We start from the raw sequence: 20961 nt of genomic DNA on the forward strand, positions 1-20961 counted from the left end.
CTCTGGTCTCTTAAGTACTATTTTCACATACACGTGTATATTTGCCTATGATCTTGGGATGTTTAAGGTCAATGTGCAAAACTGGTCCTTGCTTCTTCATCTCAGTTTTCTGCCAGGCTCTTTCTATCCTCTGACACTCTTTTTTTGTTGTTGTTTTCTGAGACAGAGTCTCACTATGTAGTCCTTGCCCTTGGTAGAGTGCTGTGGCATCACAGCTCACAGTAACCTCAAACTCTTGGGCTTAAGTGATTCTCTTACCTTAGCCTCCAGAGTAATTGGGATCCTCTGATACTCTTACCAACTATCTCTACACCTGCTACATAGAGGGTTGGGCAGTCCACCTTGCTCAGCCCATGCCTCCAGCTCCACACAGATCCTGACAGCCATGGCTCAGAACAGCTTACTGCTGCTTACTACAGTTTACCTGTGCCAGGCAATCCTGGGGGTTACTGACGGGGCCCTGAGAGGTTTCAGCTTTAAAGAGGCAGGACTTGCGGAGGCACAGTGGGAGCCCAGGAGCGGGCACCCATCCTGGCTCCAGGACAGGGCAAGGGGATGGTGGGGGGCTTCCAGAGAAAAGGACCTAAGCTGGGCCCTGGGGCTGCCACGCCCTGAGCCTCCGCCAGGGGGCAGCGGGTCCCTGTGGGAGGGGGCAGTGCCTGGACGGCAGGAGCCGGCAGCTGGGTGGGAGGCTGCGGGCTGGCTTGCCTCCCCCTTGTTCCTACAGTCTAGGTCTCCTGTCCCTTCTGCTGGCAACTGCACCCAGTCCAGGCCCCTCCCCACTGCCCACTCTACACACCTGGCCATGGGAGCCTGTACACCTGTCTGAACTTTTCACGCTTCGGCAGTGTCTCCTTAAAAACCTGTCTGTGAAATTTAGAGCTGCCTGCCCACTAGCCCAGCACCTCACTGGCCACCTGTCCGTTTTGCCCTGGAGCATTTGTCTGTGACCCCCAATGCCAGCTGGACAGTCCTTGGGTGGCCTGAGGCTGGCTTACCTGGCTGCTGCTGAGTCAGGCCTCAGCCCTAGTCCCCTGATGTTTCCCAGCCTGGAGCAAGCCACTTATCCAGTGCATGGACCTTGGTCAGGGTGCAGAGTGGACACGTTGGGTCATGGAGGCAAGACCCACCTCGAGATGCCCACCCTGTCCCAGTGACAAGATTTGGGGTTGAGGATGCTGGGCTAGAAAGCTGTCTTCTCACTGGCCCCACAAGCTTGGAATGGGTGGCCAGTTGGGCCTTCGTGGGCCCTAAACCTTGACAACTGGCACCCTCACAAGCTCTCATCTGCTCCAACACTGGCTTGCAAGGCCTCTCCAATTTCAATCTTCCCTGGAAGGCTTGGTAGAAGAGACAGGCCGACCCTGGCAGGCTCCTGAGGGAAGAACAGGGGATGGAGAGGAGGCAGGTGATTGGGCCAGAGCAGAGGGACCAAGACGTGGGACGTGTGTTCGCCATGGGTTTTGTCTTGTGGGCACTAAGAAACGGGGCAGGGTGAGGGGAATTCACGAGGAGGCCGGCCCAGGCATTCGGGCCAGAGAGAATGAGGGCGGGTCAGGCCCTGCTGAGGTGCTGGGATGGCCTGCGGAGCCGGAGCTGGGCCTAGAGGGGCGCAGGAGGCGCGAGGAAGACCAGGTAGAGCTGGACTCCACAGCTAGCCAGTCTGAGCCCCATACTTGCTGAATGCGGGTTGGGAAGCCGCGGGTAACTGTCCACCTGTTCCGGGGGACACCTGCCTGGTGCAGGATTAAAGGGGGGCGTTGTCTCTTGTTACTAGTAAGGATTACCATCACTAACGAGACGCGGAGAAGCCTCCAGGTGGGTTGTGACTTACCAGCCCTCGGTGGGGGCGCCACAAGGAAGCCGGGGCGCTCGGTACAGGGCTCCTCCCCCCACCGCTGAGGCCGTCCTCTCTCCCTAAAGTGTTCCCGACCTCTCCCCGGGGCCTTCAGGCTGGGAAGCGCCCCGCGACCCTCCAGTTCACCGCATCTTCTCTCGCCCCAGGCCACGAGGGACACAGTCCTGGCTGGGGACTGGGATGGGTAGAGGCCAGGCGAAAGTGGCCCGGCCAGAGCCTGCTCTAGGAGTCCAGGGAGCTGCCCTGGGATCGGTTACTCAGGTCTGGGCGAGGGTGTGGGGTGGTCGTGGTGGCCCCAGAGCAGTCTCCAGTTGCCTTCGGGTCCCAGGGGCTTTAGGGCCCGGCAGGGGCCGGGCGGAGAGAGCCACGCCCCGGGAAGCCGCCCCGCCCGCCGGGCTGTCCGCACTGCTAGGGTTAAGGCCAGGGAGCCTGGCAGACTGGGCGGTGCGTGCGCGGATTGGGGAGAAGTTTTGGCGCGGGGCGGGGCGCGGGGCGGGCCGGTGCGCGCGGATTGGCTGGAAGTTGGGCGGGGCGGGGGCGCGCGGCGGGCTCGGCGCTCGCTCTGGGAGAGTCGACAAAGCCCCGCAGGGAAGGACGCCTCGCGGCGCGGCGCCCTGGGCCCCTTGCCCCGCCGCCCCGGGACCTCGGCCCCGGCCACCGGCCCGCGGACACTCCCCCGGCACCTGCCCAGCCCGGGACCACGCGCGCCCGCGCCAGACCCGGCTCCGGCCCAAGCCGCCCGTGCCCAGGTAGCGCTGCCCCGCCCGAGGCCGGGCCCGGGGGCGCCGGGCGGCGAGATGCGGCGCCCGAGGCGGCGATGATCGCGGAGCGCACCCCGTGAGCCCAATTCTGAGTTCCTCCGCTAGTGTGCCTACCTTTCCACGGAGCCCCTCCCGAGGTGAGCCCCGCCGCGCGCGTCCGCGACCCGGGTGAGCAAACTGGTGAATGTCGGGGGTCAGGGGCACAAGCGGGAGGGTCCAGCCCCTGGCCTCCTTATCCCTCTGCGGAGCCACCAGGCATGGGTCACGCGCCACTGCTCCTGCCGGCCTGCGGTGTTGCCCTGCGCCCCGCCCCCGCACCCCACGTGGGGGCCCCCCAGCGCAAATTTGTCCGCTAATGGCGCAGGCGATTATCTGTGGGGCGGCTCAGTGTTGTGTATCCCGCGGGCAGGGCCGGAGTTACAAGCGCCAGGAATCCAGACGGTGTTTGGAGAGGGGGGGGCGGCGGGGGAGGACGGTAATTAGTGTAAACCCTTTGTCTGCTTTTGATACCTAAGGCTTCTCTCCCGCTGCGGCTTCCTCCGCCTGCAGCGTTGCTCAGTGGGGGCTAACCGACCCCGGCCCAGGACTACGGTGGCGGTGGCCCTGGGACCATGGGCCCCTGGGTCGGAGAGTGGGGACTTAATCCTGGTACTGAGTGATCACGCACCCAATGCCCCCAGGTCCGGACAGGCCGAGATGACGCTGTGTCCCGCGTTGTTGCTCCTGCTGCTACCGCTGCTGCTGGGAACACTCCCGGTGGCCGCTGCCGCCCGAGGTGAGTTCCTGGCGCCCGGCCCCAGCAGCCTGGCCTCGGCCAGCACCGCCCCTTTCCCCCTGTGACCCTGAACCCTGCCACAGTGTGGCCTGGCATGAGCCTGGTGCCTGCCCCTGCCACCCAGCTCACTCAGCACCCCCAGCACAGGAGGGCCCCCTCACCCACGGGGCCCCCACCTCACCTGAGGGGCCCACCTCACTCTTGCCACCAAGTGGGCTCTAACTTTGCTCCTCTCAGGACACACTCCTAGTCTTGCACACATATGCACTTTCACACGTATACATGCAGCTGGAGCAGCTGGTCATCCTGTGGATGGTTAGGGAGTGGACCCAGTTAGGACGTTGGGAACCTACAAAAATACTAAGAGGCCAGGGTGAGCTAGTGGGCACGTTGGTGACATTCTCAGGGCCTGGGACTCACCCTGACCCACAGCTCCCACCCCATTGACCCACTGCTGGGCTTACCCTCCCCAGGCAGGCGATGCAGGGTAGAAGCTACATGGCAGGGCTGGGCCCTAGAGCTTAGGAGCCTCATGGCTTGGCAGGGGCCATCTCAGGGCAGACACCTGAGGACTGCCCACTGCAGGGTCAACATTGTACCTTCAGCACCCACTATACCACAGCCTGGGTCCATCCCCACATGTCTGATGTTCAAGCGGACATCCCTACCCCTGTACCCAGCCCCACTAAGGGGTATCAGTGGCGGGTGGGTGATGTGTTTCCGCCATGTTCTAGGAGCAGGAAGACACAGTCCTGGCCTCCCCTGTGGCCAGGCCAGCCCTTTGCATGTGCTGACCACTCAGAATCGTCCCTTGCTCTGTCCACCAGTCCTTTGAGGCCTCGCACCCCGCCCCCGCCACTGGGTGAGCGCACCCAGCCCAACCTGGCCTTATATGGCCACGTTCGGGTATTGGGTGGCAGGCGGCAGCCCAGGTGGGCCTTATGCCATAGTACCCCCCCGCCCGCCAAGGACTGGCTGGCTGGCTGGAGGGTGGGGGCTGTCCAGGCGCAGCCAGGCTGGCGGCTGTTCTAAGGGCCTAGGCAATGACCTGGCCATTGCGGGCACTTAGGCCGTTCTGGGTGAGCCCCCACATGGCCAGTGGCCGAGACTTTGGTTCCTCTTTTAACTGCTGGGCACCCCTAGCCCTGCACCTGCCTGTCCTTGGGCCACTCGGCCAGGGAGGGTCTGGTGGCCTCTGTCCTGCCATGGTCACTGCCTGGAGCTGAAGCTGAGTGGTGGATGGCAATGGCCCAGTAGGGCCTTCCTCTTTGCTGAGACACCCAGAGGGGCCACCCCCTTTGCCCTGGGCCCCCTTGGCTGCAGCCTTGGGGTGTGCTGTCTGTCCACCAGTGTTGTTGCTTGGTAAAGCCTTGGAGCTGGAGGGAGCCATGTCCAAGGGGAAGGGCCCTGTAGTCAGGTGGACATGGGGAGGAGTGTTTGCCCCACTAGACCCAGCTGGACCTTCAGCTGGGTTGGCCAGCATGTAGAGGTCTTGGGTCATTTTTTGAAGTCATTTCCCTGTGGGGTCACAGTTTCTGGAAATGGTGCATCACTAGTCTTGGGTCATGTTTAAGAAGTTCCCCTTTTCCCAAACTTTCACAATCTTGGTGGGTTTATCTTAAGCTGCTTTTTTTCAAATTTGAAAAAAGATTTGATTTGGTTTTCTCTGTTTCCATTTTGTTTCTCACAGTGGGAACTTGAGAGGTTTAGAATTAAATATCTTCCACAAATAACTTTGAAAGAAGTTGTTTTAGGGGATTTCTGAGAAGTGCTACCTTTGAACTTTTGCACAGATGGCCCTGGGAAGCACTCTCTATGCAGCCAGCCCAGGAGGCCACTCCCCCGTCCTCTAGACCTGGTCAGTGTGCATGGGGTGAGACAAACCTCGAGCTGGGCAAGCAGGAAGCCTGTCTGCAAAGCCCTGTATTAAGGGATGGTCTCAGGGACTCCCTGCTGGGGATGCTGTGCCAGAAAGGAGGCTGAGAGTATGTGACCCATTGGAGAGGACATGACTCTGGCCCTGCGGACGTGCTGACCTTGGTTCCTGGCTAGGCTGCCTAGGGATGTCCTTCCCCAGACCCCTCTAGGCCAGGCTGGCCAATGTGCAGAGGGACTGAGGTGGACTTGCTGGAGCCTGGCCCAGCGGCTGCGAGGTGGAGGTTTGGGCCAGCCGCCTCATGCACGTCTCAGGGCCCCACTCCTGGAAGGGAAAATAAATCACTGTCCCCTTGGGGGGGAGGGAGGGAACCGTGAACAAAGTCGCCTTTAGCTGGGCCTGGAAACTCCAACCGCAGGCCCCTTTATCCATTGTGCAGGAATCAGTGGGCCTCTGGGCTCACAGCCGCCTTTCAGCCTCTGCAGGGTGCCATGGCCCTTACTAGGGGAAATGTTGGTTTTTCCCTAGCTGTGGCCTCCAGCCTTGGGCTCACTCAGTCCTGGCTCAGAGCTCTGGCTGTGCTGGGGAGTGGGCTGTGTCCACGAACCCTCCATGCAGCCTAGACCTGGTGCTGCCCCTTATCCAGAAGTCTTAGGCCACATCCTGCACCCTGTGACACATGTCAAGTGCCACTCCACCTTGCTGCAACTGCCTTCAGCCTAAGGAGCCAAGGTCTGCTCCAGTGGGCAGTAGCTGTGAGGTCTATAGACCAGGATGGCTGAGGTGGGTAGAGTGGGGTGGAAGGGAAGGTGGACCTGGCCAGGGAAGGCCTAGAAGGAGAGGTGGGTGTCTATGTCACCTGGGGGAGCAGCAGCATGGGGTAGAGGCTCCTAGGAAACAACCTAGGGAGCAGGGGCTTCCCATCTTGGCAGAAAGCACAGTGTTTTTTGTTTTTTGTGTTTTTTTTTGTTTTTCCTGAGACATCATAGAAGCTAGAGAGCAGTGGGTAAGGCAGGGATGTTGGGCTGGGGAGTGCCCAGGCCGTGTGGGCTCCTGTGAGGCTGGAGGGTACCAGGCCAGTGGCTTCAGGGCCACTCTGCTCCCTATAGCACACTTGACTGTCCCCAGTGGTGACCATGGGGCTTGGTCTGTAGCCCAGTGCTATAAGCCAGATGTATGCATTACGGGGGCCTCACGGGGCCAAGTGGCCTCATCTTGCTTGCTCAGTGCCCCAGCCCTGTTGTTGAGGGCAGGAGGGAGGGAGTGCCTGGAGGTGCCTGGTGGGCCTGGCTGCTCACTGGTCAGGCTGGGTCCTAGGCTCAGTCACCTTCCTTGCTGACACCTCCATGATGGTGATAGGCTGCTGGGTCAGGGATCAGAGCATGGGGGCAGGATCCTTCTGAGAGTACCAGGTAGGGAACCCCTAGCTCTAGCAGACAGGCAGCTATCTGAGGTAGGGGCAGTGGCATCGCTGATGTGCTATAGTGCCATGAGTGCCCTGAGGGGAGGAAGAGCCCTTGGTGCTAGGGCCAGGGCCCACCAATGGTGCCATCCAAAGGCTCCCAAAGCAGGCACTGACCTGGGGCAGGGGGAGCTGTGTGGTGTCCCCAGGGCCAGCCCAGCCTGTTGGCCTGCCTGGTACTCACTTCTGGGTAGGGGTAGACTGGATGCTTCAGCCACTCATGCCCCCAAGGGTGCCTGGACCTGGGGGTTTTCCAGAATCCTCCTCAGATCCTGAGGGTCTAGTGCCCAGGGCTGCCCTGGGTCTGTGTACACATGTGCAGAACATGTGTGTGTGCCCTGCGCTTGCCTGAGCATCTCATGTGGGGCATGGCCTGCTGTTATTCTCTGCCTCTTAGGGGCAGGGTCTGGACCCTGAGGCCATTGTCTCTGGTGTTCCCTCTTCATCCTGTGCTGAGAGCCCCTGGGGGGGCCAACGTGGGTGGCAGGGACTGTGTCTTATTGTCAGAACAGGGTACTGGGCACGTGCTTCCAGGAGTTGGGGGCACTGGCCTCAGAAGGCTTTGCCTCTGGTCGGCCTGTTACCACTGGGCACACTCCTTAGGTCGCCACACCCAGGTGGGCTCTGCGTGACCCCTGAGGTCTTGTGCAGGGGTCTGTATGAGCCAGGCTGAACCTCACTCCCCTCCCAGCCCTCTGGTCAGGGCTCACACACTCCTCTGAGCCCCCTAACCCACTTTGCTTCTCCAGGAGGGGGTCCAGCTGCCCCACCCCATGACTGGGTCCATCACCTTCCAGCCCAAAGTTCTTGGGGCCATGTAGGTCTTGCTGGGTAGGTAGCTGTCAAAAGCTAGCCAGGGATTTCCACATACAACACTCCCTCCATGTCTGAGTTTGGTCAGGGCCAGCATTTGTCCAGTCCCTCTGTGAAGGGAGCTCAAGGTCAGAAGGTCAGAGGCTTGAGTGTGGGACCAGCTGTGGGGCCAGGCTCCCCAGCTATCAGCTTCCACCTGCCCTGCATTCCCCAGGTGCACCAGGTCTTGTGTGGCCCTGCAGATCTGTCCCTGACGTGTCCCCATGTCCTTGGCTACAGGGAAGGACTCTAACATGGCCCAGTAGGCTCTGCAGAGGGGAGGACATAGCTGGTCTGAGCCACAGAGTCCCTAGGTGTGCCCATTGCTTAGCTGGGCTGGGCCTCCACTTAGGCCCAAGTACCTTGAGTCTTGAGAATTGGCAAAGCAGCTCCAGAAAGTGCAAGCTGCATGGCCAGGGCCATGCTGGCCAGCCCATGTGCATTGTATGTCCCTGCACACCAGGGGTCCTCAAACTTTTTAAACAGGGAGCCAGTTCACTGTCCCTCAGACCATTGGAGGGCCGGACTGCAGGCTGCAGGACAAGTCGGGTGCTAAGCAGGACAGGCAGCAGCGGCAAAAACACCCAGTGGACTAGATAAATGTCCTAGGCGGGCTGCAGTTTGAGGACGCCTGCTGCATACCGTTTTTATGCCCTCCTGGGCTGCAGGCTGAGTTCTAGGGCCCCTGTACCTGCTGCCAGGGCCAAGGACCACCAGGAGGTCTCCCCATCATGGGAGGGTAGTAAGCTGCTGGCAGCTCTGGCTCCTGCCTTTGTGCCTCCATGGTTGATGCTACTCCTACCTCATTCTCTTAGCCAACCTTCCTTGAGCACCTGCTGTATACCAGGCCCCAGGAAGGGCTTGGTGTGGGTTGAGCAGGGCAGCCATTGTGACACCTCTATAGGATCATGAATGCACCAATGAAAGTATGGGAAGAGGAGGTGTGGGGAGGGTACACTGGTGGGGATAGTGAGGCCTGGGGAGCTGGGCCAATGAAGACTGAGGAGGCTGGGCCTGGGAGTATTCTGCCCATCTTCCCAGGGCTGCTCCTTAGCCCTTCATCCTGGGGCTCCCGACCTCCCCAGGGGTCCTGGGTCCTGAGGGGTGTCTGGGAAAGTGGGGACAGTGTGCTTCTGGAGACACTGGGGACAGAGTATGTATCCAGGGACATGGTCTGGGGATAGTGAACATCTTGGGATGTTGTCTCTGGACATAATGTGTGTCTGAGGACATTGTTTGGGGAGAGAGTGTGTGTCTCTGGACAGGGTATGCATCTGGGGATATGGTCTGGAAACAGTGTGTCGAGGACACTGGGGACATGGTCTGGGCACACAGTTTGTCTCTCTGGGATAGTGTGTGTCTGGGGATGCTGGACATTGGGTGTGTGTTTGTGGACAGTTGTCCTCCCTGCTTTGTCTGGTACAGTGTAACAAGATGTATGATATGCCTGAGCTTTGGGTGGCCTGGGGCCTGGGCTCATGTGGGCTTGTTCCAGACAAATGGTCCCCAACCTTTTGGTACCAGTGACCAGTTTCGTGAAAGACACATTTCCTCAGACCCAGGGTGGGAGGTGCATTAGATTTTCATAAGAAGGCACAACCTATGTCTCAGCACACATACATCACAGAAGAGTCTGAGTTTCTGTGAGACTCTGAAGCTACCACTGACCTGATAGGAGTTGGAGCTCAGGCAGTGATGCCAGGAGGAGGGTTGTAAACACAGAAGAAGCTCCTCTCCCTCACTTGCTGCTCAACACCTGCTGTGTTCCCAACAGGTATCTGACTGATGCTAGTCTGTGGCCTAGAGATTGGGGACCACAGTCCCAGAGGAGCAGGGCAGGTAAACCCCCAGGTTGCTGTGTCCCGTCTGGGCCTTGCTGCTCTGGACAGCTCCCACTTCCTGCCTGTTTTTCACACATGAAGGGTGGGGCTGGAGGGGAGGAGTGTGAGGGAAGAGAAGGGAGTGCTGGCCACCCCCTCTGTACCCATCCTCCTGTACCCATCGGTGCAATGAGACCCTGGCCCAGCCCTGGCTCCCTGGCCTGCCCACCACCCTGTACCTATAGCCCCTGTGCTGGTGACTTGTCAGGGCCAAGGTATAGGTATGAGGGTCCAGCCCCAGCACTGTCCCCCATGCTGAGGGTCCTAGGTTCTCTCAGCAGGTGCTTCTAGGCCTCAGGTCTTGCTTGCTGGTCAAGTGTTGGGATTCCTGTCCTGGTGAACCGGGGACCTTTTCTGGCCAAACATGGAGCAGAGGCAGCTGTTTTGCCAGCCAGAGTCCCCAGGATCTGATGGGGTGCTCAGGTGGGAGTGGGTGTGGCAGGGCTAGCCTAAGGAGGGAAAGGGCAAAAGGAGGGCTATTTGCTTTAGGATAAGGCTGGCTCCTCTGGTGAGGCTACCACCCTGGGGGCTACACGTTGCGGCTATCTGGAGGTCACGGCTTTGTCAGGGTGGGTCTTGACACACCTCCCTCTATGCCTGTCCCCTCCTGCTTCCCGCAGACACCTGAGCTGCTTCCTTTTCCCTGAGGCAGGGAGGGGGCCAGGCTTCAGGTGGTGACCCTCTCACAGTGTATCCAAGGTAGGGCTTCTCTGCCACTGGGTGGCTCCTTTCCAGGGCATGGGGGTGTTGGGTCCAATGCCCCCAGCACAGGGTAGATCAGTCTCTCCACTTGCTCCCTCCAGGCAGTGGCCTATACCTGTGTGAGGCCTGTGCCTGGTGTCTGCCCAGCAGAGCAGGTCCTGCAGCCTGGGAGGCTTCATGGAGGGGAGCAGCAGGTGTCAGTCAGGGTCTCCCTGGGGTGGGATAGGACCCTGGAGGGCCGAGGGGTCAAGTGGCTATGTGTCCATGGGCCCTAAGACCCTCCCTTGCGTGGGTCATGGAGGGAGCAGAATGTGCAGAGGAGGGCTGGCCATCCAGGGAGGAGACATGGGTCAAGAGAGGTTTTCTCCTGGAAACCTCTGTCCCCACAGCCTAGCCCCCTGTAAGGCTGGGATGGTATCTACTGGAGTACCCTGGACCTTTCCTCAGGCTGTCAGTTCTTGCCATCCAGCACCCAAGCAGAAGTGGGCTCCAAAGGGGTGGCACAGGGTGCTCCGTGAGGGTCTCTGAAGGTGCCCACAGCAGCCCTCTGGATGGGGTTGCCACAGCGGGTCCCAGAGCCAGCTGGTAATCAGGAGTTGAGGCAGTGCTGGCTGGTTATTGGCAGAACATGCTGTCCTCAGGCCCCCTCATGGTAGCATTCTGGTGCCTTGGGCTTGCTGACCCTCCCGGCCAGGGGTGGCTGCAGTGTGGGGTAGACACATGGACACCTGTCACCAATGGGCTGGCGAGTGGGGTCTTGGGAGCAGTGTGTACTGAGGGGTATCTCCCCCAAGAGCACTGCCCAGGCCCAGGCCCTTGCATTGCTCATGCCTGCAGGGTCTTTGTGTCTGGCAACCCACTTGCCCAGCCTGTCAGGTGGGCTGACAACCCAGAGTTCCCCAGGCAGGGCAGAGGTTGGTGGGACGCAGGCCTCAGCCCTGGACTGGGCTTCTTGGTGAGGTTGTGGGGGAAGGCAGCCTTGGAGAGGCTTGGCCTTTCTGCTGTGAGTCCCTCATGGCTGCCAGGCTAGAGTGCTGGCTCCTTGGGCCAAACTACCATCCAGCTCCTGGGCCCCCCTCCCAGCTTCTGTCTTCTCCAGACCCATGCCCTCAGACCCAAGGGGCTTGGGATTGTGCTCCCTGGAGGTGAAGCCATCTGAGAAGGCATGGCTCCTTGGCTAGGCAGATATACCTGGGCAGATGTTTCTGTGACTGCTGACCCAGCACAGGGACAGTGGGCACATGGTGCTCTCACAGATAGTCGCATGCCCGATTGCCTCGGTGGGGCAAGCTGCACAGCAACATGGGTGATGCCTGGATGTCATGGCCCACAGGGCATTGGCATGAGTGGCCTGGGGAGCATGGTACTCTCCTCTGTGGTACTCGGTCGCAGAGTGCAGTGGCCTGGGCCTCTGCCCTGTTCCTTCGCATGTGGCTGGGAGGTTGCCCTATGTTCTTGATTCATAGTTTTGAGGGATTACTGAGTCAGACCCTGCTGAGAGCCAGGCTCTTATCTTCCTTTGATAAAAGCCTGCCTCGGGGCTGTGCAGGATATAGAGTCGCTGGTTAGCTGCTTGGGGTTGGACCCTGAGCTCAGTGGGTGCTGGGTGGACATGGCTGCCATGGTCTGGGAAGAGGGCCCGGTGCTTGGCCTCTGCTTCCCATCCTGGGCAGGTACCGGGCAGAGCCCTGCCCCCTTGTGCCATACCAATAGGGTCCCCTGCCCACCGCTACTCTGGATTCCTGTGATCCTGTCCTCTCTGACCAAGCTCTCTGTCACCCCACAGGCCCCCCAAGGATGGCAGACAAGGTGGTCCCACGGCAAGTGGCCCGGCTGGGCCGTACTGTGCGTCTGCAGTGCCCTGTGGAGGGGGACCCGCCACCACTGACCATGTGGACCAAGGATGGCCGCACCATCCACAGTGGCTGGAGCCGCTTCCGTGTGCTGCCGCAGGGCCTCAAAGTGAAGGAGGTGGAGTCTGAGGATGCTGGTGTCTACGTGTGCAAGGCCACCAATGGCTTCGGCAGCCTCAGTGTTAACTACACCCTCATCGTGATGGGTTAGTCAGGGCTCCAACCAGAGGTCACCTGGGCAGGGGCTGTATAGGAGGGCAGTGGGTGCCCTGGGGCCACACCTGGGGCAGGTGAGGTGACACAGCCCTAGGCAGCAAATCACCCACTTGCTGGGCCCACCAGGACCTGGACAGGACCCAGGATGGCCTGACAATGTCACCGTCCCCAGACTGGGTCCCCAAGGTTGCCTCCTTCCTCGGGGGCAGCAGTCCCAATGGAAGCCTGGGCGGGGCCGTGGTCTTGGCAGGGTGTACTCTGGCGTCGGCTGTGACTTTGAGGCTCAGGTTTCTGAGTTCAGAGGGGCCGCCGGGGCGAACGGCCTTTCTGTTCTTTTCTGCCCCTGGGGCCTGGGCACTGGGGAATGGACAGGTGTCCTGTTGACACACCCTCCACACGGTACCAAGTGCTTGTGCTTGCCTGCCTCCCCCACCCCCAACTCCCTGGGGTGGGGCTCCCAGGAGCCAGGCTGGATGGAGGGGCCCAACCCATACCCCCAGCTGCATCTGGGTAGTCAGAGACAGCCTGGCACTTGGTCTCAGGCTTGGTGGAGGAGGTAGCTGTTACAGGGTGGGCAGAGGGGACATTCCTCCACATGCCCTGCCCCAGCACTGCCCAACACGGGCCCCAAGGGCCTCCTCTGGGTGTGTGATGGAAGCACTGGGGCCATTCCCTCCATCTTTTCAGAGGGGATGATGACCAGGCGGTATGTGAACCATGTCTGTTTGCCAAGCCCTCGGCCCCTTGATGTGAGCTAAGGTTACTGCAGCTGCCGCTGGGCCAGCCCCCCAGTCCTGTAGACCCCCTGGAGCCAGAGGAGGGTGGCAGCCGGCCCTCCAGTCACAGCCCTGCCTGTGGGGTCACCTGCTCAGCTGTCCCTGGGTTCTGTGACGTGTGTGGCCCTAGTCTGCTTGGGGGACTGTGTTGCAATCTGGTGGGGACTCCTTGGGACCTCTCACCCGTCCTCCCAATGGGTCTTCCCTGCCTCTGCAGATGACATCAGCCCAGGCAAGGAGAGTCTGGGGCCTGAGGGCTCCTCTGGGGGCCAGGAGGACCCAACCAGTCACCAGTGGGGTGAGCATGCACTTAGGGTACCCTGTCTGTGGGGTGGGGGGTGGTGCACTCATCCCTCCCAGTGCCCCTTGGGCCTGTTTCCACTGACCCTGATGCTGCCCACCCCACAGCGCGGCCCCGGTTCACACAGCCTTCCAAGATGAGGCGCCGTGTGATCGCACGGCCAGTGGGCAGCTCTGTGCGGCTTAAGTGTGTGGCCAGTGGGCATCCACGGCCTGACATCATGTGGATGAAGGATGACCAGGCTTTGATGCGCCCAGAGGCCAGTGAACACAGGAAGAAGAAGTGGACACTGAGTCTGAAGAACCTGCGGCCGGAGGACAGCGGCAAGTACACATGCCGAGTGTCAAACCGGGCAGGTGCCATCAATGCCACCTATAAGGTGGACGTGATCCGTGAGTGTGGGGGCTGGGAGCCTGGTGGGGCTGGGGACTGGGGCCCAGGAGCCATGCCACAGCTCTGTGTCCCTGTGTAGAGAGGACCCGCTCCAAGCCTGTGCTTACAGGCACACACCCCGTGAATACAACAGTGGACTTTGGGGGGACGACGTCCTTCCAGTGCAAGGTACGCAGCGATGTGAAGCCTGTGATCCAGTGGCTGAAGCGGGTGGAATATGGTGCTGAGGGCCGCCACAACTCCACCATCGACGTGGGTGGCCAGAAGTTTGTGGTGCTGCCCACAGGCGACGTGTGGTCGCGGCCAGATGGCTCCTACCTCAACAAGCTCCTCATTACACGTGCCCGCCAGGACGATGCAGGCATGTACATCTGCCTGGGCGCCAACACCATGGGCTACAGCTTCCGCAGTGCCTTCCTCACTGTGCTGCCAGGTACATGTGCTGCCGGGGCCATGCGGATCAGGCCACCACCCCCACCCCCACCCCCACCTCCACTCCTGGGCAGGGCAGCCAGGGGTACTGTCACTGCCACATAAACTGTGGGCTGTCTTAGGTAGATGCTCCCCATCCTTGTGTTGATGTCCTCCCTACTTCCTTTTCTGTCTCTCTTGCAGACCCCAAACCGCCAGGGCCACCAGTGGCCCCCTCTTCCTCAACCACCAGCCTCCCATGGCCTGTAGTCATTGGCATCCCAGCTGGTGCCGTGTTTACCCTGGGCACCGTGCTCCTGTGGCTCTGCCAGGCCAGGAAGAAGCCGTGGACCCCAGCACCTGTCCCTCCCATGCCTGGGCACCATCCACCGGGGACAACCCGTGACCGTGGCGATAAGGACCTGCCTGTGTCGGCTCCCCTCAGCCCTGGGCCTGGCATGGGGTTGTGTGAAGAGCTTGGGCCCCCAGCTGCCCCCCAGCTCCTGCTGGGGTCAGGCCCAGTTACTGGGCCCAAGCTCTACCCCAAACTGTACACGGACATCCACACGCACACACACACACACTCACACGTGGAAGGCAAAGTCCACCAGCACCAGCACATCCACTACCAGTGCTAGACCGCAGCTACTCTGGGGACACCGGGATGTGGGCCGAGGGAAGACAGGCAGCTGGGTCGAGAGGAGGGGGCTGGGGTGGGGACAGAACACAGGGAGGGGGCCCATCCATCATGAGAAGGTGTGGCCTGCACCCTGGGGCGCTCTGTGTGACGTAAGGCCTGATACATACGTGTTGTCTGGACACATCTGCATGTGTGTACAGACATTTTGCCTGGACACTTGCACATGCTGACACCAGTGTTGCCGGGATACACATGCACATCACATTCACACACATGCATTGCCTGGACACACACTTGGACTGAGCCACCTCCAGGAAGCTACGTGCCAGTGACTTGCACCATGCATGTGGCGATGGGCAAGTTGATGAAGGAACCCCCCCCCCCCACCTGTGTCTCAGCCTGGCCTTGGCCATTATTTCTGTCACCTGCCCTGGTGGCCAGAGGCTGGGAGCAGGCATCAGGCAGCTCCCTGCTCATCCCCACTTGTCTCCCACTGCCAGATTGAAGGGGCCTTGGTATTTATATTTAAGAAATTAAGATAATATTAATAATGATGATACAGGGCTGGGTCTTGGGGATGTGGGCCTCTCCTGGGGCCAGGGCCTGCCTGGCCTCACAGCCATGCCACGTGTGCCCACCTTATGGGGCCAGGCACCTACCACCCCACTGCTCTGGCAGCCCTAGACCTCTGTAATTTTATGTAGAGTTTGAGCTGCAGCCTCGTATATTTAATTTATTTTGTTAAACATGAGAGTGTGCTTCCCTTACCTCTACATTGGTGTTTCTGTGGGTTCAGTGTCTGTGGAGTACAGTGTGTGTCTGCATGCGTGTGTGTGCTCACATGTGCATGCCTGTCTGTACAGAGTGGTTTTGGGGAGTCCTTACCAAGCCTGAGGCTACAGGGGCTGAGACCTGAGAACTGTCACCAGTGCCTCCCAGTGGAGGACTTGAGTTTTCTGAGTCCCAGGATGTGTCAGGTGTGGAGGCCTAGGCTCTGCCATGTCCCACCTACCTTGGGCATCTATGTGTGGAGTGCTACCTGCACCCTGCTGCCTGCACCCTCTCTCCATGCTGTGCAAGCCCCCTGACCCTCAGCATGTGTCCTGAGTTCTTTTGGGGCTTCAGTGGATAGACCCTGAGAGCTCAGGTCACCTCTGTCCCCAGCATTCCATCCAAGTCACCTCCCTGCTGACCCACAACAGTGTTCCTGTCCATTGGGGAAGCCAAGTAACCTAAAGAGGGCCGGGGCTCCCAGCCTCTCGAGATGTTCTTGGGGGCTTGGGCAGGACCCCTGCTGTGAAGTGCATGAGTCCTCAGTTACAAAGCTGCTACAGGAGGGGCCAGGGGCTTTTGGTGTGCAGGGCACCCTTTGGCCTCAGTGACCCCGCCTGGCAGCATAGGTGACAAGGGGCCTCTGGGTGATACTAGGATAGCTCCCCAGCCTGGGCCCTCCACATGCCTCCTCCAGCCTCCCCACCCATGTCTGAGGAAAGCCCCACAGTCTTGTCCCAACCTTGGGACAACCTGTGTGCTAGATGGCTGCAGAGACCAGGGGTGAGTGGGAGCTTCAGGTGACTGGTGACCGACAGATGTTCCCCAGACAGGATGGGCCCAGGCTAACGCCTGGTCTCAGTCTGGTGTGGGGGAGGATGGGAGACTCAGGGGCAGGAAGGCTTCAGGGTTCCTGGGGAGGGGGGCTCCCCTTCCTTCTCCTCCCCAGTTTCCAGACCCTTATCCCTTTGCTGCCCTAGCCCAGCTAAGCCCTGGGTCCCCCCATGTCTCCCCTACTGTCTCCATACTGACCCTGCTGTAGTTGGTGCCTTGTGGACACCTATGATCCAGGCCTCCCCCATAGAGGGTATGCTGGCTGTCCTGCACTGTTTCCAAGGTGCAGCTGTGTTTCTCTCCTCTGCACAGGTGGGGGGCCAGGAGGGCTGGGGGCATAGGTCTAGTGTGCTGCACAGAAGTGGAGTAGGCAGGTGCTGGGTGGTGGTGAGAACTCTGTGAAGCCTGGCAGCCCAAGTTCTGGCCCATCAGGTATGACCCCCCACCAGCGCTCTTGACTTTGAAGAGGTGTCCACAAGTGGCCACAGGTGTCACAGAGTGGGGAAACCTGAGCCTGATCCCCAGGGAAGTGGTGGTAGTGTGAGGCAGAGATGAGGGTATGTCGGTGACCCCAACTGGGGGGACTGAGGGTCTGAGGGCTGGGCATTCAGGACAGAAACAGACAGAACCCAAGATATAGAACAGGGACACAGGAGGAATGCTCCGCACAGCTGATATGGCTGTGGGACATGGGATAGGCCTAGCTAAGCCAGTGTCTACTGCAGGGGCTAGGGTGGGCCTGGGGCTGGGGCACTGGCCAAGCAGGCTGTTAAGGGTCCATGGTCCTCAGGTAGACAAGGATCCCATGGGCAAAGTATATGTGGGGCTTGGGCCACAGTCCCTTCCCAGGAGAAGCTTTCAGATGTCCTGGGAAACCACAGTGATCAGTCAAGCCCAGCCAAGTTGGGTGGGCAAGCCTATGGCCGCTCATCACAAAGAGCCAGTGAGGGGGCCAGGTGGGCTGTGCCCAGCCAGATCCCTCCTGTGTGACCAGCAGATGGTAGTTCCCAGGCAAGCAGGTGTCAGGAGGGGCAGGGAAGGCCATGTCCAGTGGCTGCCAGGATCCGCCACACAGGACCAGGTGTTGGGTCACAGGACTGTCTGAGGAAAGCAATGTTTGCCTGAGGGCTGTAGTGTGTGCTCAAGCCCTTGCTGGTCATCACTAGCTTCTCTATTCCTTGACCCTCTGCAGTGGCTTAGACAAAGTCCCCCTTGGGATGGCAGGGGGGAGCCCAAGGTCTGGCCTCTGTCTGGCTGTGTGGCCAACCTGGAGGCACAGCCCCTGAGAAGCACCTGGAGCTGGGCACCCTCCACATGTCACAGACCAGCTCTGGGGACACTCTGGGTCACACCAGGCCCCAGGCCACAGGCAGGTCCTGCCATGCCCCCAGCCCTCAGGCACCAAAGCGCTGCCCTGCTGGAATTGGGGAAGAACCATGTTGACAGGCACTGGAGCTGGCTGCCTGACAGGCCCAGGCTGGACCCAGTGCTACATCCTTTCCAGCAGCCCCTTGCCTGGCCTGATGTGGTTCCTGGGGTGTCTGGCTCCTCAAGGCCAGTACTGCTGGCAGCACTGTCCTTAAGCCTCACCAGCCACCCTAAGCAGGCTGTCTGCAATGCCTGGTCATACCAGGCTTGTGCCCCTGCTGGGGAGTAGCCCTCAGTGTGGCTGGGGTATGGCAAGAGAGCTGCAGAAGGGACTTTGCAGCCAGACTGGGCAAGATGCCCAACCCCAAGGTACCAACCTGGGTTTGGTATAGCCCCAGGTAAAGGCTGTAGGAGGGCCCCAAGCCCAAAGGCAGCTGTTTGCCCCACTGGCCTGTGCTGAGATAGTAGCAACATCTGGCCCAGGGCCGGCAGGTGGTGACAGTTGCCAACAGCTGGCCAGGGGGCGGCACTAGGCTTTTCCCAAGTCAAGGGGGTGGGAGTGGGGGTGGGTAGGCCTGAGCCCTCACAGCTGAAGGGGGAGTTTGGCTGTGAGTTCCCATCTGCCTCTAGGGGGCTGCCTGGGGCTGGGGGGCTCCCCTTGGGGAGGAGCAAGGTCAGCAGAGCAGAGAGAGTGAATGGAGGGGGCAGAGACGGGGGTCCCAGCTACTCCCCATGGCAGAGCCACTCTGGTGGAGGGTCAGGTGGGCTGTAACAGGGAGGCTGGGGAGAAGGGCCCACAGGCTCTGGGGTCTCCAGCACCAGGCTAGGGGTGGGCAGTGGGGCTGGTCAACCACACTCATTCCTAGACACCACAGAGTCCAGCTCTTCCAGACCCCACTCACCTGGGATGCCCTCTCAGATGAGACCCTCCAACCTGTAGCACTAGGGACCTCCAAGAATGGGGAGCACCTGGCTGTGGGCAGGACAGTGATGGAGGAATGTCTACACAGCCCTCCTGGCAGGCTGGTTCAGGGTGGCTACAGATAGTGGCCCCATAAACCTCCCAGAGGAGTGGGCGGCTTGCCAACCCCACGAGGCCCCATAACCCATGTGAGGCCCTGCACCTGGAGACAGTAAGTGCAGTGGTCAGCTCTGATGGCCAGTGGTCATCTGGGGTAGCCTGTACCTGGCCGGGCTCAGGCTCTCAAGTCCTAGGGCTGCCACTCCCCTGATAAGACCCCAATAGCTACCTAGCCATTGTGACCTCCAATCCTTACCTGTGCTCAGGGCACAGACAGGGCAGGGGTATCGACACCTGCCCCAGAGCACACAGCCACCCAGGACCTTAGCCTGGCCCAGACCGGGGAGAGTGGGGCAGCCAGGGTGGTGCCAGGCTCATAGGCAAACCCTGCTCGTTCACAGCTTTTTTCTCTTTTTTTCTTTCTTCCAAAAGCCATCCCCTACTGCTGCTTCTAGAGACCCTCCCAGACAGTCAGCACTGGCTGTACCAGCTGCCCATAAAGCCCCTCTGAAGGCCACAGACAAACCAATAGTGGGGGTGGGTGGGGGGTGGTGGGGTGGCAGGAGGGCTGTGCTGTGAGCTTGGCTTTGTGGGAGGAGACTCCAAGGTGGACGTCTCCAGGTGTCCTTTGCTGGAGCCTGAGACCTGAGTCAGCCCAGGGCCAGAGCTGTTAGGCTCACACTGGGGGCCATGTGGTGTGGCTGTGCTGGTGGTATTGTGGCCACTCTGCTCCATTCGGAGCTGAGACCTGGCTCCATTAGCTCCCTTAGCCCCCCAAAGTCCAACACTGAACATAGAGTACCCTGGATGCTTATGGCCAAGGAGGCTTAGCCACAGGTACACAGCAGGGAGGCTGGTAGAGGGTGAGGCAGTCCTAGAGGGGCCCAGGCAGGGAGGAGGCTGAGCAGGACACCCTTGAGCCAGGAGCCATGGATAGCAAGTGGTAGCTCAGGGCTCGACCCTCAGCTGGTGCCCCTGGGATGTGGAGGCTACCCCTAGAAGCCGTGGACCAGACTGTCTGAGGAGCCCATTGGCATTGGCCTGAGGACCTGCACTTGACCAGGCACAAACATCGCCCATAGGGCCCTGTGGGGGCAGCACCAGCCAGGAGTTCTCAGGCCTAGGGCCTGCCTGCGCCCTGAATGCCACACAATACACCCTTTGTTCCTGAGGCCGCCTGGCCTGCAGGCCAAGAGGAAACCTGAGGCCGCCAGCCAGCACCCCCGCCCCCGCTCGGCAGCCCTGGCCGCCAGGGCCAGCCCAGCAGAGGAGCTGTGGGGCCCTGCTCCATTTGAAGCAGAGGCTGTCTGCCCCCCTGCTCTGCAGCTCAGCATAGGCAAAGCCTCCAGAGCTGTCCCATCAGGCTCTAAAATGGTCTGGAATCTGCAAGGTCAGGGCCCAGGCTTGGGTAGGTTGTGTCACAGAGGCCTCCCCACCCTTCAGGGGGCAGAGACAGTCCTGGACCCACCTTTCTTCCTCCCCAGGTGGCCTGGCTGAGGTTCCACCTGCCTGGCCTGGACTTAACCCCAACTCCCTCCCCACTACTGCCCCTTCCTTATTCATACCCACCCTTATTGTACCCCTTTGCCCATCTCCCACCCCACTCCCCTCACCTCCATCCTTTTCCACCCTATGCCCCTCCCCATCTGCCCCACCCCTTCTTTTCCTCCTCTGTCCTCTGGCCCCTCTGACCCCAGATAAGCCCCCACAGTCATTCCTGGCTGAGGTGAGTGGGAGTGGGTCAGTGTTTGGCAGGGAGGATTCAGCTCCTCACCACTCCCTGGGGCCCCTCCCAAGGACCTAGGATGGCCACCCACCTCTTTGCATCCTTTACCAGGTGTCACCAGCCCTAGCACCACATTCCTCCTCCCTAGTGCAGAGGGACCAGGCAGGTCTAGAGCACGCCGGAGCCTACCATCTTTGCCACTGATGGGTGTGTGGGTGTCTGTGTCCGTGTGTCTGTGCGTATGTGTGTCTTCATGTGTGTGTGCTTACATGCACATGTGCCACCTGTACATGCATGTGCAACGCACTTGTGGCCATGTGTGTGTTTGCATATTCGTATATGTACTGTGGGCACAGCGGGTGCCCTGGGCCCATATCCCACAAGGCTGCTCAGAGGGGATCTTGGGTGGGGTCTCTTAGGCAAGGGTGCAGCAGGGAGGAGGCATAAGCTGAAAGGCAAAACCTGCAGCTCCTTGGTGCCAGGGT

At 60.4% G+C, this 20961-nt stretch overlaps 1 protein-coding gene across 3 annotated transcripts; it reads left to right on the top strand.

The window, feature by feature from the left end:
* The first annotated feature begins 2441 nt into the window (after positions 1-2441).
* FGFRL1 (fibroblast growth factor receptor like 1) lies at positions 2442-15529 on the top strand. 3 transcript variants are annotated; one of them, XM_023507707.1, is made up of 7 exons: positions 2442-2787; positions 3300-3394; positions 11953-12225; positions 13229-13309; positions 13420-13704; positions 13785-14138; positions 14321-15529. In XM_023507707.1, the coding sequence occupies exons 2-7, from the start codon at positions 3316-3318 to the stop codon at positions 14752-14754; spliced, it is 1506 nt and encodes a 501-aa protein (XP_023363475.1). In that variant the 5' UTR covers positions 2442-2787; positions 3300-3315; the 3' UTR covers positions 14755-15529. The 3 variants fall into 3 exon arrangements, with proteins under 3 accessions (XP_023363475.1, XP_012667742.1, XP_023363476.1); XM_012812288.2 differs by having other exon boundaries at positions 2442-2756; XM_023507708.1 differs by lacking the exon at positions 2442-2787 and adding an exon at positions 2956-3094.
* Positions 15530-20961: the final 5432 nt, after the last annotated feature.

The sequence above is a fragment of the Otolemur garnettii genome, unplaced genomic scaffold (genome assembly GCF_000181295.1).
Source record: "Otolemur garnettii isolate 467f Iridium unplaced genomic scaffold, OtoGar3 scaffold00198, whole genome shotgun sequence".
Lineage (NCBI taxonomy): Eukaryota > Metazoa > Chordata > Mammalia > Primates > Galagidae > Otolemur > Otolemur garnettii.